Source organism: Solanum lycopersicum, chromosome 8 (genome assembly GCF_036512215.1).
Source record: "Solanum lycopersicum chromosome 8, SLM_r2.1".
Classification (NCBI taxonomy): Eukaryota; Viridiplantae; Streptophyta; class Magnoliopsida; order Solanales; family Solanaceae; genus Solanum; species Solanum lycopersicum.
In genome coordinates this window covers 7,853,950-7,872,687 of record NC_090807.1, presented here as the reverse complement: position 1 = coordinate 7,872,687, position 18,738 = coordinate 7,853,950, and the positions used below count along the sequence as shown (strand labels likewise).

The following is an 18,738-nucleotide window of genomic DNA, read 5'->3' as shown; positions in this document are numbered from 1 at the left end:
TTAAACAGATCAAATTGCAAATGGCCCAATTATCTGCGATAGTGAACACACGGCAACCAGGCACTCTTCCTAGCAACACTGTCCAAAATCATAAAAATGATGCGCACTGTATGGCAATCACTACTCGGGGTGGGAACCAAACCATTGACCCACCTATGCCGTCTAATGAGGAAAATGTGAGAAAGGATGATGATAAGGTGGTAAAGGGTAGTGTTGAGGAAGAAGAGAGCAATGAAAAAGATGCAGAAGTCCCTATGAAGGTAATTTCCACGCCTAAACCACCACCACCCTTCCATCAGAGATTAGTGAAAAAGACTGAGGATGGTAAATATCGGCGTTTTATAACAATGCTGAAGCAACTCTCTATCAATGTCCCTTTGGTAGAAGCTCTAGAACAAATGCCTGGTTATGCCAAGTTTATGAAAGATCTGGTCACAAAGAAAAGATTGGTCACTTTTGAGGATGATGATAGACTGCAGCATTGTAGTGTTATTGCTACAATATCCCTCGTACAAAAGAAAGAAGAACCGGGTGCGTTCACTATTCCTTGTACAGTTGGGTCATTACATTTTGCGAAAGCATTATGTGATCTAGGGGCAAGCATAAATCTCATGCCCCTCTCGATCTACAAGAAGTTGGGTTTGGGGGATCCAAAACCCACGGTGATGCGGCTACTGATGGATGATCGGACAGTGAAAAGGCCTATAGGGATACTCCATGATGTGCTAGTAAAAGTGGAGTCATTCATATTTCTGGCAGATTTTGTTATTCTTGATTGTGAAGTTGATTTTGAAGTGCCTATTATTCTTGGGAGGCCATTCCTTGTTACAGGTAGAGCCTTAGTTGATATGGAAAAGGGGCAGATGAAATTTTGGTTGAACAATGAAGAAGCGACCTTCAACGTCTGTAGGACTATGAGGCAAAGTGGTGAGATCCAATTGGTATCTGCCATATCCCACAAAGAATAGATGAAGAAGGAGAATGAACAAAAAAGTGCAAAACAAGAGTTTAGGGTTGTGGATTTGGTTCTTGTAGACAGTTCTGGGTCGCCTTGTCTTCCGGGCAAGCTCAAGTCCAAATGGACTGGCCCTTACTTGATTACCCAAGTATTCCCTCATGGAGAAGTTGAGTTAAAAGCCAAGGAGAGAGTGCGATTTAAGATGAATAGAGATCGAATAAAACTCTATTTTGGGCATAAAGCAGCGGGGAATGAAATGATAAAGGCATACCATCTTGATGAAGTCTGAGTAATCAATAGTCCCCAGTCGTGCCGCGACATTAAATCAGGCGCTTGTTTGGAGGCAACCCAATACTTAGAGAGTCTTTTTAGTAATGGTAGCATTTTTATACTAATGGGTTTTTAATTTGCAGGCACATCACCTGGAAATTCTGCAGAAAATTACTCTACAACAGTCACTGACGGATACATCGACGGATCGTTGTGCCTGCGACGGACCGTCGCATGAATCCGTCGTACCAGGTACGTCTTTCTGTTATTTTCAAACTAGGGCACACACGACGGACCCAACCCGACCGTTTAATGAGTTTATTTTCAAACTCTATTTTGTGCCTGAGACGGACCGTCGTCGGGGAGTCGTTGCGTCATTAATGAGTCATACCCGACCCAACCCGGCTGGAGTCTTTTTCAAAATCAGACCGTTTAAACCCCCCAATCCCTCATTTCACCCCCATTCCTTCACTACTCCCCCTATTTCCCTCTCTTTTCAACTTCCACAATCTCTCCCTCTCTCAACCGATCATTGTCCCCCAAAAATTCTCCAAAGCCCTAAAAGCTTCTCTAGTCTTCCACACACAAAAATTGTATCACATATAAATCTTTCTATGAAGATAATGTTAAAAGACTTGTATTTATAGAAAAAAATATAGCTTTAAAAGACTTGTATTTATTGGAAAAAATATAAATTTAGAATATGAAGATTCACTTACAAAGTTGAAAGGTCAAGTGTTACAAAAATTAAAGACAAATATTAATTAAGAACATAAATTAATTTAGAAGATAAACCATATACATGTATCTATTTAAAGTGATAACTTTTATTTTTATTTTTTCCAATTTACTCACATGTATACCAACTAAAAATATTACAGAAATTCTACTATTTACTATTTAATTAATTAAATATTTAATAACATTTGAATTTAATATGAATTTTTTTAATTAACATAGAGGTAAAATTGTAATTCAACTTTAATAATGCATAACACGAACAGTCAAAATTCATTGATATTTTAAACAATTTCAAGAAAATAAATTAAATTAGGTATTTTAATTAAGAATTATTCTAAAGAAGTGCAAAAGTCATTAATATTTTTATAACATTTTAATTTATAATAAGGGTAAAATCGTAATTCAACTTTGAACTCTTTTAGTTCTCTCTCTCTCTCTCTCTCTCTATATATATATATATATATAAAATTCTTGAAAAAATATATATAGAAAGATGCTACTATCTTTGGAACTGACAATAAAGGAACGAGTACCACACAATTGAGAAGAGGAATTATAAAATTTTATATACTTACAAGAATGAGATATGAGAAGAGGAATTACAAAATTTTTATATACTTACAAGAATAAGATAGTTGCAACTATAGGTAATCGAAATTATGTTTAGTCGTTTAAGCTCCACCCAACTATAATATTCAAATAATCTTAATTTATGTGAAGATGTTTGAGTGAACACAAATTTAAGAATGAACGGAAACCTTTTAAAATATGTAGTCTAAAATTATGTGTTATGTTGCTCAAACTGTTCAAAAATGTCTTTAAAACTAGTGAATTTTTGGAGAATCTGACAGAGGTGTGGCAACATCTTGGGAGTCCGAGCAATGTAGGTTGTGTGGCTATAAATCAATTTATTAAGAGAACTGGGAATTTTTAAGTTAATTGTTATAAATAAAAAATGTCACTCTCTTTTAGGATTGATTAGAAAGGAAAGAGTGTCACATAAATTGGGATGGACGGAGTAATTGATTTAAAGTAGTCTCTACCCTGCAACTTGGTTTCTGGTTGTAATATGGAGGCTTATAAGTGTAGAACATTGATTTATGTTAAAAACATATATCCGATTATGCAACCCAATGTAGTTCTTATTTAATTAGTTTAATTACGGGAACAATAGGGGTGATGAAATTGCCATTTGAAAATAAATCCAAGAGAGTTGAAACTATGGTGTAGGGGTCGATTGTGTGCTACTCGACTAACTCCACGAAGTATTTGATACCTCCCACTAGCACACACCAGGAAATTTTGTCTACAAGAACTTGGATATTTGAAAAGAAATCACCTAGTATTTTTGTCTTGCAAGAAATCAAATCGGAAACCTCATGGTTCTCAACCCAGTTCATTGACATTGATAGGCACTTCTCGTCAAGTAAAAGGTTTTAAAGTTCCATGATATTGTAACATCTCGCAAATTGAGATAGCTAGGAAGAAGTTTAGAAGTTCAAATAGTCACTTTTGAAAAAAAATTAAAATCTGGAAATTTTCTTAAGTTAGGGAAAAGTGAGTATTTTGTCAACTTCAAACAGCTTTAACTCCAAGATCAAAATGAGTTAGAGGTAGTTCTTGATATGGTTGAAAACCCCCTGGAGAGATCTTCCCAACGCCGTCGAGTTTGCGCGATTTCGATATAGTATAAGTGAGTTATATTTTTCGAAAGTTGGGCTGTTGGATTAAGGATAGTCCAATCAGGATTTGGGAAGGGTAAAGTTGTCTTTTTCTTACCCAATTATTTTATTTCGTTGTTGGGTCATAAATTGGGGTCTAAACTGATCTTATTCAGTTCACGATTTTAGAAAGCAAGTTAGGATTTTGATAGAGGAGAAAAGAAGAGGAGAAAAGAAAAGAGGAAGCAAGTTAACGTTCAAGATTGTCGAAGTTCGACTTGTGGAATTCGTTGTGGGTGGTCCCTAAAAAGGTATGTGATATCTTTCTGTGTTGGGTTAGTTCACCCACATACTAACTTGTTTAATGAGCGATTTTTGAGTAGATTGAATGATGAAAAGTGAAGTTCTTGAAGAACATTGTTGAATTCTTGTTAGTGGAGTTATTACATGTCTTTAGTTGATTTGCTTCATGTTTTTTAGTTGTTTTTTTACTCGAATATATGGGGTATAGTGAGTATTAATTATCCTAAGTGTTTGGAGGAAGAACATGGAAGTTTAAAAGGTTTAGAAATGGGTTGAAGATGAAGTTTTGGTGAGTCCTCATAGATTCGAGGACAATACCCTACATGTTCTTTTATGGTCTTCTAATCATTATTTTAAGTCTTGTATGGGCTTAAGTCCCAAATGTTGTACTCCAAAAGTTATTAGGTGATTTTATGAGACATGTTGTAAAGTTAGATGTTTTGAAGTCTTCGCTTGCTTATTAATGAAAGTATTTTTCGTGTGTGAAGAAAGTTCTAAATTTCACTTACTACTAGGGAATTCTCTCGAATCGTGACAAATATTATACTCAATGAAATATCATGCAGTTTGGTAAAAGGCCATTGTTTAACCATCATATCTTGAACTCTGAGTTCTTAGTGATATTTTCTATGGAATTACAATTTCCAGCAGGAAAACTTGAAAGAAGCTATATGTATGTGAAACTGACTATGACTTCTCCTGAATATGCCACCTTATAAATCATGTTGATGAAGCTATCTTCAAAGTTAAACACTTATCTAGTTCTTATTGAATTTTATTTGCTCTAAATTTCTTATCATAAATAGGTTTTTTTTTAGGAAAATTTTTTGGATTGACTAGTCCTTTTCTGGTAGAAAAAGGTTTAGGGTTGTATAAATAATAGTATTTGGACACGCACGTTGCGCGTGTACCCCTTTCTAGTGAGCATAAAAAATTTTAAAAATTGCATCAATATATAATAATTATATTCAAAAATCAATGACATCCAATATCTAAAGTGTAATCTTGAAGATTCTTAAGCAGTATAAAATTGATTTTAATTTTAGTTTATGAATTAAAATTTGATATGAATTTGTCAAATTTTAATAGTTTTAATATAGATATTATGTTTTGATTAAAAAAAATTAAGTTAATTAAATTCATATATTACAAATTAAATACACTCATATCATCAATTAAGCCCTTGTCCTACCATCACAATCAATATTACATTTCTAAACAAACTTCATTTGATATGACTCATCGCAATTATAATATATTTTTTGTTAGAAAAGGAATTCAACATTTCTTTTATATTTTGTGAAACTGTATTGTTAAAATTGTACTTGAAAAATAAAAAAAGAACATGATAAAATAATATTATGACATCTGAGTGATGAGTAATATAAATTCTGAATGAGAAAGGGAGGGATAAACTATGGATCAAATAACTAAAATAATCAACTAAAGTTAAAGCAAAGAAAGTTAATATAATTTCATGAGTAAAATAACCAAAATATGATATTGTATTCATTCCTTTTTTTTCTTAACATAGGTTGTTATCCTCCCTTCTTTCTTTTGAATGAAAACTCCATTAAAAAATTAAACTTAAACAAAGAAAGTGAAGCTGATAGCTAATGAATATCACATCACTAACATGCCAAAGCTCATAAATACATTTTTTACTTTTATTGGGTTATGATGGTTGTTATCAAAATTCAATACTTAATTAGTTTTATACACAAATAACTCACATGAATTTGCATATGAAAATTCAATAAATTTAACCTACTATTAACAAATTATAATAATAATAATAATAATAATAGTTAAAGAAAAACACAGACAAAGAATTGTGCTAACAAAAAAATCATGTCAGAACGAAATGTGAATTACCACGTTTGTATTGGCACAACTCAAAGTACAGTTCTATGCGTCGACACTGACGCATCTCATCGATTGATTTTCCATATAACAAAAAAAGTCATCTCATAAGCTATCGACACAAAATTACAAATTTTATTTTTCATCGGAGATTAAAATCTTAAACATCTGTCAAACATCATAAACTATATTATAAGTAAGAAGTAAGAAACAAAATAAAAAATAACTTAAAATAACATGCACAATGCAGAATCCAAAAGAAAAATATTTCAATGCTCTCTATCAAACTCATTATAAAATAGAATGTAAAAAGCAAAAAGAAATACATATATGAAATGAAAAGACAAGGATCATAGTGGGGAATGAAAAGAGACATCAGTTTCTTTAGAAGATTATTTCTGAATAATTATCTTTTTAATATATTTATTTCATGTAAAATATATATTTTAAGTACAATATGATACGATTATTAGATATTTTTATTTAATATAAGTGTAAAATGGTAATCTAAACATTGTACTTTGATGCTTCTCACTTATAATAATATATGATAGGCTTGTTCCTTCTAATTTAATTAGCATTCACAATACAATCTTAGGGGCTTTGAGAGTTTTGGTTAATTAGGGGGGAGAATTTGTGGATACAAATTTGATACGTTATCATTTGTGTAAACCTCCCATATATTCCGAGTAAATTGGTTAAAGTTATTTCTCTCTATATTTTGTAGTCTCATATTTATATAGTGAATTGTTCATCATCTTTGTATATATAGGTCGATTAATCGTACCACGTTAAATCTTTGTGTCTTTTGGTGTGTTTCTCATTTGTTTGTTTACTCGTGGTTTTTCGAGGTTTGCTTTGCTAGCTTCTACATTACACTTACTTATTTTCGGTCCTATCAAGTGGTATCAGAGTCAAATTTAATGATGGAGTCAGGTTCAGTGGTTCGATAAACAATGATTGAACCAAGTTAGAAAGAGGTGTTCATCTTGGCGAGTGTAGTTCTAGCCGCGACTTTTTTGACAGTAATAAAAATTCTTATTGGAGTAATCATTTAAGAGAGGTTCTCTGTATGAAGACGTAGATTTGATGGAGGAGATTATGAATAAAAGATATATTTTGTTGAACATCATGTGAAGAAGGTGGAAAAATTTATGGGAAAATAACTTGTGTGTCTACTTTTTAAAAACTAATTACCATATTTGTCAGTATTATTTTTTTAACCATAAATGTCAATTTAATTGAATATTCAACTTCATATTTTTTCTCTCGCCTCAAAATTTTCCCACGCCTGCAATTGCAATTTTTTCTTCTCTCGCGACTGCAATTTTTTCTTCTCTCTCGCGACTGCAATTTTTTCTTCTCTCTCGCGACTGCAACTGCAATTTTTTTCCGGCGACTTCAATTTTCTCTCGCCATTGCAATTTAAAGGTTAGTGTTGAGTAAGATCTGTTAATTTAGGTTACTTGCACTGCATTCTGCGATTTTTGTTGGTCTACCTTGCACTTAACTGATCCTTTAATGTGAGCTTGCAATTGTGGTCTTGACAGTGCCCAGATCGTTACGCCTTTCTTCTTTTTGTGTGGATTTATGTTGAGATTTCGTTTGATTTATGTTTACGTTACCTGTGTGCCTTTTTGTTTGATGATTTATGTTGAGATTTTGTTTGATTCAAGTTCCTGTGAGTGTCTGGTATTCAGTTCTCTTCTCTAATAAGTATGATCTCTTGTTAGCATCTGTATATTCATGTTTAATTCACTTTTTAGCATTTGTGTAATACAACTTCAATTCAGTTTTATTTTACTTGTTAGCATCTGTGTAATACAACTTTAATTCAGGTTTAATTCACTTTTTAGCATTTGTGTAATACTTCAATTCAGTTTTAGTTCACTTGTTAGCATCTGTGTAATACAATTTTAATTCAAGTTTAATTCAGGTTTAATTCACTTGTTAGCATATGTGTAATTCAACTTCAATTCAGTTTTAGTTCACTTGTTAGCATCTGTCTAATACAATTTTAATTCAAGTTTAATTCACTTGTTAGCATTTGTAATACAACTTTAATTCATGTTTAATTCACTTGTTAGCATTTGTACAATACAACTTCAATTCAGTTTTGGTTCACTTGTTAGCATCCGTGTAATACAACTTTAATTCTGATTTAATTCACTTGTTAACATCTGTGTAATACAACTTTAATTCAAGTTTAATTCACTTGTTAGCATATGTGTAATTCAACTTCAATTCAGTTTTAATTCACTTGTTAGCATCTGTGTAATACAACTTTAATTCAGGTTTAATTCACTTGTTTGCATATGTGTAATTCAACTTCAATTCAGTTTTAATTCACTTGTTAGCATCTGTGTAATACAACTTATTTTCATGTTTGATTCACTTGTTAGGATTTGTGTGATAAATTTTTTATTTAGATTTTATTAAGATTTAATTTAGTTGTTAGCAAAGTGATGCTCTTCTAGCAGATTAATCTATATGTCTCTCTCTAGTCTTTTAATAATAGTAATACACTCTTTAATGATGTGCAGAAAAAATATGACTAATATAGCGGTGATGCTTTACTTCAATGGACGATGGGATCCTAGCAACAAATATATTAACTACTTGGCAGATGGTGTGTTGATACACACAGAGTCAACGTTTGCCACCCTCGTTTCTGTAATTGCTACTCAATTGTCAATAGACACATCAACAAGTAAAGTTGAAATAAGATATAAAATTGATGAAAGGTCTCCTCCAATTCAAATTCATAATGATATGGGGGTAAAGGTATATCTTGAAACTAAAAAGGAACATCGAGATATGACAAGATACCCTTTATGTGTCACAACAACTGAACCAGTCAACTTGGAGACTAATGCTGCACTCATTCCACTTTTGTGTTCAGACACTTCAGGAGATATGAGGGTTATACACAATTCATACTTCTCTAATACATTTAATGGTATTGATGAAGCAATAGGGTTAATTGGATTCGGATCATGTGAGGAAGTTGATGAGCTAGAAGAATTAGCACCAGGCATCATTATTAATCCCAATCACTCTTTATTTGAAAAAGATCAGGTGTATAAGAATAAATATGTCCTCACTAGTGCACTAAAAAGACATTCCATTCTTAATCATTTTCAATTCAAGACAACAAGATCAAGCGCAATAAGGTAAGACCTAAATTCAAGTCACTTTAAATTATTAATTGTGTATTAATATTTTTTCTACAGCTATTCGATACAGTGCCTAGGAGAAAGCTGCAGTTGGAGTTTACGAGCTTCAAGCTTGAACAAATCTGAAATGTTCAAGATTAGAGAATTTGAAAGCGAACACACTTGTTTGTTGCTACATAATTCATTATCGGAAAGGCTAGCAACTAAGAGTGTTGTTGGGAGTATTATTGTGGGTAAATATGCTGAACCAGATGCTAATTACACACCAAAAGACATACAACGTGACATGTTAGCTGAATATGGTGTGCGACTCACATATATGCAAGCTTGGAGAGCTAAAGAAGCAGCTCTTGAATTAATCCGGGGTGATCCAATTCAATCATATGCAAAGTTGCCAAGCTACTTTCACATACTAGAGGCGACTTACCCTGGTTCTCATATAAGATTTCACAAATCAGAGGATGACCGTTTTTTATATGCGTTTGTAGCTTTGTTCACCTCGATAAAAGGATGGGAATATTGTAGACCAATTGTAGTTGTTGATGGAACTTTCTTAAAAGGAGCATACAAAGGGACACTGTTAACCGCTAATACCTTAGATGCAGCAGGTCAGACTTTCGAATATGATACTGTTTTTTATATTGAATTTTTGAACTATGTATTAAAATTGAATTATGATTGCAGTAAAAATGTATTAAACTTGTATTAAAAAAAGTGTACATGGTGCAGGGAGTATATTGCCACTTGCTTATGCTATTGTCGATTCAGAGAATGATTCATCTTGGGGGTGGTTTTTTGAGCAATTCAGAGATGCATTTGGTCAAAGACCAGAGATGTGTATCGTTTCCGATAGGCATGCAAGCATTATTAAGGCAGTTTCAACAGTTTATGATGAAGTACCTCATTTTGCATGTATGTGGCACTTACTGCAAAACATAATGAAAAATTTCAGAAGAAGTCAACAAAGGGTCACTGAGTTGTTCTACTCTATGGCAAAAACATACACCATGACAGAATTTAATCAATGTATGACAATGGTTGAGAAGATAGATAAGAGGATCAAAGATTACTTGTTGAACATTGGATACAACAAATGGTCGCGTGTGCATGCTGAAGTAAACAGAACTTGGATGATGACATCAAATATAGCAGAATCAGTCAATTCACGAACAAGACATGCCAAAGTTCTTACAGTCTTGCAACTCTTGGAATTCATGAGACAACTTGTACAGAAATGGAATAACAATAACAGATCAAAGGCGACATTTTCAGGTTTTCACCTTGGAAAAAAGTATGAAAATATATTGCGGCGCAATAAAACTGCATCAGAGAAATTAAAGGTATGCCTAATCTGTTTGCTAGTATTTTTTCTTCGGATTCATATCTAACATCTCTCTTGAATATATTTTTTTTCATAGGTTGTAGAGACAAATAAATATGTGTATACCGTACTTGATGGTATTACACAATTCACAGTATGTCTTCACCAACGTACATGCACATGTGGGAGATTTCAATTGGATGAGTTACCATGTCCACATGCTTTGGCCGTTTTAACAATAAAACACACTGGTTATGAGAAATATTGTTCGGCTTACTATACAAGAAAAAATTTATTGTTGACATATCAATTTCAAATGGATCCCCTGCCAAATGAAAGTACATGGAACACACCAACACATGTTCTTCAAGATATTGTACTTCCACCTCATGGAAAGAGACCTCCGGGAAGGCCAAAAAATAAAAGACATACTCAACTGAGAGAAGATGGATTCAAGAAGGCGAAAATTACATGCAGTAATTGTGGACAACATGATCACAACAGGAAGACTTGCAAAAATGTCAGGCCTTATGATCAAGAATAAAAAAATAATTTGTTTAGTTCCGCAATCTCGTGTTATTCAGTTTAATAGAATGCTTTCTTAGTTGTGCAATCTCATGTTATTCAGTTTACTGGAATGTTTCTATGTGTATAGTTACATTTTATATGATATATAGATGAAATGATATAGTTTACTGGAATAACTCAGTTGAGCTTGAGGCTTGGAAATGTCTTGCTGAGTATAATTGTCAGGTTGGGGAATTTGGGTGATGCTTGGTATGTTTTTGGTTTGTTAGTATTTTTGTAATATAGCTCTTTGTCACTTGTTAGTATTTGTGTAATACAACTTTAGCTTAGGTTTAATTCAGGTTTAATTCAATTGTTACCATTTGTGTAATATATATTTAATTCAAGTTTAATTCAGGTTTAATTCAATTGTTACCATAATATAGATTTAATTCAAGTTTAATTCAGGTTTAATTCACTTGTGGAAATTTTAAGATTAATGTCTTGTTCTAATTCTATAAAGAAAAATAGGATTTCAAAAAAATAAATAGTATCGATTCGTAACACAGAAGTTCATATATTTGCAACCAAAAAAAAATACATGATTTTTTTATAGTTTTCACAACTTATTGAGGTTTCATGTTCACCTCGAAAATTACAATTTTTTACTACTCAAATTACATATTCAAATAAAACTATAACTTTAAATCAACCTAATTACAATTTTTTACTACCATTTCCTGCCAGTTTTACATAAGCATTCATAGTGTCATTCAAACAGAAGTATGAGGAGCATTGACTTTTTTAAACTCAATCATGCATACTTCCAGCAAGCTGGATAGACATGGGCAGCAGCTTGTTGCTCCCAAACAAACTAACATATGTAGCATTCCAACTGCAAAGACAAAATTCCTTAGAGGAAGTACAAACAGAAAGGATCAATAAGGACACAAAGAAGGAACAACTTCAAATAGAAGACTTACATATAAACAACACAGTTAGGTATATAATATCAAGACTTACAAAATAGACCAATACAATTTTTCATAGCCATAGTAACTACAAATTATTTTACAGTATATAGTTTTCATAGTCATACTAACTAATATAACTATATTCCTTTATCTAACTGGTCTTTCGTCTTCACTTTGAAGGTCACTCGCTTGCTTCCTTCTTGCATATTCCCATAATATAGCTCCAAATCTCTTTCGGACAATGTCTGCCTTTACTTGTTGATTTTGAATATGTTGGCCATTACTTACAAACTCCGCAAATGCAGCAACGAAAACTCCACAATCCCTACAAAATTCAATATAAAATTATTATCAAAAAATCAATTTAATAACTAAAAAAAACACATATTTAATAATACTTACAGTGAATCCTCATTTTGTCTGGGAACATCTTTAGTTATGAAATGAAACTCAATTTTCTCGAACTCATTTATCTCACTGTATTTTGGTGTTGACTTCAATTCAGGACGCTTATCATAGAACTTAACCACACTTAGATAATATGGTAAAACAACCGAAAGCATCTCAACAATATTTTTTACCTCTAAATTCACCCCACCCCTAGCCGGAAATGAATCATACACCTCCAATGACCTTTGCCCAATATCAAACACCACAAAAATCCAGTGACGATTCTCTTTAATGTTTAGTGGAATAAGAACAAAATCCACTTTATCCCACGAGGTACTTGCCAACAAACGACGTCCACTGATATACCGGGCAATATCATCAGAATCTAAAACTTTAAAATTTTTCTTATCCTCATGAGCATCACAAAGTTTAAAGAAAGAATTGGTAATCTTTGTCTTGAAAACACAATCAGTCGTCGTAAAACGAACATTACTGTTGGTATCATATTTTCCTTTCTTTCTTAGGTAATAGAAAATGACATCAATATGCTGCAAAAAAAAAAACTTATGAAACAGAATAGTGAAAGAACAGTGCAGAAATTTCAACTCAAAGTTAAGGTAAAACTCTGTTTTCGCCCCAAGTGTGGCTCATTCATCACATATTGGTGAAACACAACAGTGATAGAACTTATGAAGATGTTCAATTTCTACCCAGAAAAAACTTAGAGACAACAGTAACTTACTGAAGCTGACATATTTTATATAATATTCTAGCTCATGTATATGCATAAATGTGGATTCTTAATGATACAATGAACCTCAAAAAAAAGAATTGAAGCTAAAATGACAAGAACATGATTACAAGTTTCATTCTTTTCGCAATATCCTGAGCTTTTGTCCCTCTTGAAAGACAGAGACAAAGGGAACAAGAACAGAAAGAAAAATGACTTGCAAGCTATAGAATTACAACGTCACACAACTAAAGAGCTTCAATAGATGAAAAATACAATCTATCTACACAACTAAACAGAAAGAATTTTAGTTGAGACAAAGACAAACTCAAGATTAAGAAACAGAACGAATCAAAGAAATATTAACGTCCAACTAAAATTTATATAACAAACCTCATCACACCATTGTTGTCCAGAATGTGCCAATTTGAAAAACCAGAGTCTTTCATCTACTGTACAGACACCCAATTCAAATGTTGGATTGATAACATTAAGAGCATCTGTATAAGGTTTCTTTCCCCTATCAAAACAGAACAAAAATAAACAAATACTCAAAACCGAGACAGGAACAACTAAAAAAGAGGCAAATACGAAACTAAAAAAGAGGTACAGAGCGTTCCACAAATTGAATTAAGCTTGTATATATTATGAATTAGGAAAATTATCCCAAAAACATCAAAATAAATTACCTCTTTTTTGTACCCATATAAAGCCACTTAGTGAATGAATCGATCAAATCAGATTCATCATCTCCTCCGCTTGCATATAAAAAAGGATGTTTTGTCTCAAAAACCTGACGTGTAACACATAAAGTTCCTCCAGATTCAAAATGTTGTGTGAAGGGAGATGTTATTAACTTTCCTGGATTTTTCTTTCTGCCACGTTTCTTCGGTGACACTTTCTTTTTGTTTTGATCAACTTGGGCTCTTTTTTTTAGATAAGATTCTTCAGTCCTATTGATCTGAGAAAGATCTTTATCAAGTAAAATAAAGTCATCTAAAGTATGCAAAGGTTTTTGACAATCCTCTGTTGCATCTGCATATAATAGATATATTGATTAATTTACAATCAACAGATGCAACACTTATTTATGTTGGTTTTTTTTACTACATTACCATCAGGTTTCGCCCCAACTGTATTCACATCAGCAGCCTCTTGGACTGTAAGCCAAATAAATATTTTAATAATGTTATCAAAATAAATCGAAAGAAGTTTAGTTGAAGTTAAGAAAATGAATACCATTTATATCAGCAACAACCTCTGATAGAACTTTTTCAATAACAATTCCTGCAACATCTTCATCTGTACATAACAAGAACATTTAAAAAAACAGAATTGAATTAAAATATATGAAATATGTAATATATTTGTATAAAATCCTTCATTACCTATTTTACTTGATACTCTTTCAAAATTTTCAACATCAGCAAATCTAACTGTAGCTTTAAGCACTTGAGATTCTTCATTTTGATTTGATCCCATAACATGAGCATCGTTCCCTCTCGATTCATTTACAGATGCATTAACACGGGGAGAAAATGTTGTATATGTAATTAACATATTATTAAAAAAAACATATCAAAGTTAACTGAAAAATGAAATATCGAATTCGTGTCATTTATAAACGAACCTCCATTAAAATCTAATCCACCTGAAAATGTCTCGTCAGCATGCTTCTTAGATGGTTCCTTAACTTCTCGAATAACAGAGCTGCTACCACCACTCTTAGCAAACAGCAAAGAAATATCCTCCAATAATTGTTTGTTTGAGTTCACCACAAATTCTTTGATTTGATTGAATCCTAAATCAATCTTCTCTTCAAGCGCTTTGTTATTTTCATTCACCTAATAGATATTAAATCATAACGAAAATATTAAAAAATAACAGTTTTAAAATAAAAAGCCTAAAGTTTAGTTTGTGTATACTTTTACAAGCTCTTTTCTCAATTCTATGACTTCATTGGTCAAAATGTCTAGACCATGATTTGATCCTTTAGGCTCCAATTTCAAAATTTCAGCATGGTAATCACGAGTTTCAGGAAGCCTGAATTTGGATACTTCATCTTCACTGGCCACTATGTTCTCAAACTGAAAAACCAAATACACAAAATAACATTAGATATAGTAACTTGAGTTCAAATAAACAATGTAATAAAATGTATTAACTTTGTACAAATGCCTTGTTTTTTGTAGGCATGAAGAGACATTTCTCAATATATTTTAACCATGGACTTTCTGCAATTGTCTTCCAATTCAAGATTCTTGGAATAGAATCAGCAACACGAATAGCTATATCTTCATCAACCTTTGAACAACACTCAAATATCCAAATTTGAAGAGCAAGAGGCAAGCCACCAATTCTATAGTACTTATGTGTTGACTTAAGCTCATGCCTCACAGAATCAGACAACTTTTTGTAGACATCTAAACCCCACGGATATGAATTGAATTTTCCACTTTCCACAAGGTAAAAATCTCTATTGCTAATTTGGTATTCGTTGTCCTCATATGAAAATAAAAAATCATTAATGAAGTATAGAACAGCCAATGAAACAGTCGAGTCATCATCTATGAATTTTTTAGCTAAAAACAGTGCACGTAGATGACTCTTTGGAACTGTGATTTTTTCCGGAAAATAACTACTCATCAAACTACATCTAGAATTGGGAACATTGATAGATGTGCCATCACCAACACAATTTAAGCCTGTAACTATCCCAAATTCTCTAAGACCAAAAAATAACTTTTTGTTATTTATTTCAATAGCAAACACATCATCCGGTGTGTGTTTTAACTCTCTATTTATAAGACAATGAATAAGTTGTAGTTGTGTGCTTGATTTTGGAAGGTCAAGAAAGTACCCAAAACATGTATTCCTAAACATCTCAAGTTGTTTATCAGATAAAGATAGTTTGATTTGTTCAATGACACTATGATTAGTGTAACATGACCACCTACTCGAAATATACACAACATCAGGATGTTTCCAGAATTTACGATCCTGCATATGCATTAAACATGAATTAAAAATGTGTTACTACATACTAAAGATGAATAAAAAATGAATTAAAGTTGAATTAAAGTTGAATTAAAGTTCAACTAAAGTTGAATTAAATATGAATTAAAGTTGAATGAAAGTTGAATTAAAGATAATTTCACATACTACATCTAAAAAACAAGCAGCAATCAACATACAACCCATTGCTAAACAACAAATAACTAAGAAGTACTAACACATACCGGATATCTACTCTCTGGTAGAATGACACTTTTGGGTAAACGATTTCGTGTTTTTCCATCATTCACCGGCCTTTTCTTCTCCAATCCATCTTTATTTTTCAAACTTTTTGACTGAAATTGAGGAGGTAAATCCTCAAAATCATCATCACTGTCAACGATTTTCTTCGATGTAGATGCCAAAGTAACACATATTTTTTTTGATTTCTTCATTGTTTTAACCTCTTTAACTCGTTTTTTACCTTTCTTTTGCTTCTTGTTTTCTTCCTCATTGTTCTTCTCCTCATTGTTCTTCTCCTCATTGTTCTTCTCTCCCGAAATTTGTGATATACCCAAACTAAAACTTGGAATTTCATCCATAGAATTAGAAGACGAAACTTGAAGCTTCTTTCGATTTCTTCGATAAACTTTTCGATTCGAAGCCGTCACTAGACGCGGACTTCTTCTAAGACCTTCTTCCATTAAGATTCGTGCAGAAAAATGGAGAAAAAAAGCGAACAGGAACCCTAATTTTTGACGAGGAGAAGGAGAAAGAAAAAAAAAGAGCGAGAAAGGATATGAACTTTGTTTAAAATTTGTATAAAAAAGGAATAAATGGGTTTTAAATTGTTTTAAGTTAATATAGCTAAAAGTTGACAAAAATAGTAATAAATAAAAAGTGTACTTAAAATTGGTAATTATAAAATAAAAGGTCTTTATTTATGTAATTTTTCCAAAATTTATTTTGTCAGAAATTCAGTCCAATGGGGAGATTTATTGGGTTTTATTTGCCCTAAATTTCTTACCATAAATAGGTTTTCTTTTAGGAAAAGGTTTTGGATTGACTAGTCTTCTAAAGGTGGTTTAGGACTCTATAAATATAGATTTTTTCCTTCTAACTTAATTAACATTCACAATGTAGTCCTAGGGGCTTTGAGAGTTTTGGTTAGGGGAGAATTTGTGGGACACAAGCTTGATACTTTATCACTTGTGTGAACCTCCCATGTATTCCGAGTGATTTGGTTGAGGTTATCAGTTTTTCAGCCAACACCGATAATAAGTATGTTTGAGTTTGTGATGCAACTGATTCCTACACTTACTGATCACTTTCTTCCGGTATTTCTTGATCAGGTACATGGAGTGAATCCTTCACCACCTACCAATAATTCATCAGTTGTTTCTTCTGGTACTATTAATATTGAGGAGGATAGTCCTTTAGTTTCAGATGATGATCGTTTCCCTTGATCCAACTTGCATTTCTTTTTTATTTCGACTATTTTTGGAAGTACAAATAGTATATCCATATACTTGATGGATGTGAGTTCTTTTGATTTAAAAATTACTGACAGATACTGATCATGGATGTTTTTGATATATATGTTGTTGGGGCTTTTCTACCTATACATTTTGAATGTTCTATGATTATTATTTTATACGAATATTGGTTATTTCAAGGGTATTTAATAATTTGCGTTTAATATGTTTTATTATGGTATATTGAAAATAAATAAAAACATTCACAAGAAATAGTTAGCAACAAATTTAACGGCGATTTAAAATGTAGTTATAGAAAAAAATTTGGTGACAAATTAGCGACAATCTAATTGTAGTAATAGAGAGAATTAAGTGACAGATTAGCGATAAAACATTATTTATCGCAAAGTTATTAAAAAAACATATTGCGACTGAATAGTGACAAAAATTTTGTCACGAAATGGAATTATAAAAATAGCAACGAATAATTTGTCTCTATGAAACTAGCAACAAATATAGTACATCGCTAAGACATCGCTACACCAACAACAAAATTAATTATTTTCATCTCTAAGAGGTTAGTAACAAGCAAAATAGTAACAAACAATATTTCATCACTAATCCAGTTTAACGACAAATTTATGTAGATTACCGATGAAATTAGTGTGTCGCTAAACAGCGGTTTTTTTTATATATATATTTTTTTTGTATTGATAGGCTCTTTTAGCCTTGAAAAAACTTGATCCATTTAGAGAGATGGAAATGCAAACTTGACAATTCAGTAAAATCCTTTAGTGCAAGAATAGTGATGCGCTTCTTTATGCTTAGATGAAAAATTGGAAGTATTTTCAGGTTAAGAAACAGCTCTAGGAACCATCAGTAGAAATTTCAATAAATAGAATTTTCAAATTGAGTTTGGATCATGGACACTAAAATGGGTGGGTAGAAAAAAATTAAATGGGTTGAAATTTGATTTATCCATAAGAAAATGACACCTAAGGTGTGTTTGGTACGAAGAAAAATATTTTCCGAAAAAGTTTTCCAATTCTCATGTTTTGTTGGGCAAAATATTTTGGAAAATATTTTTTCAAATTAACTCATTTTCCTCAAATTTAAAGAAAATTATTTCCTTTAAAAAATTGAGGAAAACATTTTCCAAAACTCTCATTCAACTTCAATTTAAATATTTTTTGAAACAATCAATATTTTTTTGTTGAAAAAAATAAATTTAAAGCTTTTTAAAATTATATATATTTTCAACTTCATTTTTAATTTTTTTACCCCACCCTCACCCCTACCCCCGCCCTCCATAAAAAAATATTTTTTTAAAAAAAATATTTCCAACTTCAAATTTTTATTTTAATCCCACCCTTAC

The 18,738-nt window shown here is 31.9% G+C and overlaps 3 protein-coding genes across 4 annotated transcripts; 1 reads left to right on the top strand and 2 right to left on the bottom strand.

The window, feature by feature from the left end:
• The first annotated feature begins 3,593 nt into the window (after nt 1-3,593).
• LOC112941986 (uncharacterized) lies at nt 3,594-12,107 on the top strand. Of its 2 annotated transcripts, XM_069287971.1 has the most exons (5): nt 3,594-3,941; nt 8,340-8,969; nt 9,030-9,580; nt 9,702-10,312; nt 10,391-12,107. In XM_069287971.1, exons 2-5 carry the CDS (start codon nt 8,347-8,349, stop codon nt 10,835-10,837), a joined length of 2,232 nt encoding a protein of 743 aa, XP_069144072.1. In that variant the 5' UTR covers nt 3,594-3,941; nt 8,340-8,346; the 3' UTR covers nt 10,838-12,107. The 2 variants fall into 2 exon arrangements, with proteins under 2 accessions (XP_069144072.1, XP_069144071.1); XM_069287970.1 differs by lacking the exon at nt 3,594-3,941 and having other exon boundaries at nt 8,273-8,969.
• Nucleotides 12,108-13,118: 1,011 nt separating this feature from the next.
• LOC101256790 (uncharacterized) lies at nt 13,119-14,376 on the bottom strand. Its single transcript, XM_019215342.3, has 5 exons — nt 14,283-14,376; nt 14,134-14,196; nt 14,010-14,054; nt 13,584-13,929; nt 13,119-13,414 (listed from the first exon to the last, which is right to left on the bottom strand). Exons 1-5 carry the CDS (start codon nt 14,374-14,376, stop codon nt 13,246-13,248), a joined length of 717 nt encoding a protein of 238 aa, XP_019070887.3. The 3' UTR covers nt 13,119-13,245.
• Nucleotides 14,377-15,054: 678 nt separating this feature from the next.
• LOC112942001 (uncharacterized) lies at nt 15,055-16,592 on the bottom strand. Its single transcript, XM_026032534.2, has 2 exons — nt 16,134-16,592; nt 15,055-15,894 (listed from the first exon to the last, which is right to left on the bottom strand). Exons 1-2 carry the CDS (start codon nt 16,590-16,592, stop codon nt 15,055-15,057), a joined length of 1,299 nt encoding a protein of 432 aa, XP_025888319.2.
• Nucleotides 16,593-18,738: the final 2,146 nt, after the last annotated feature.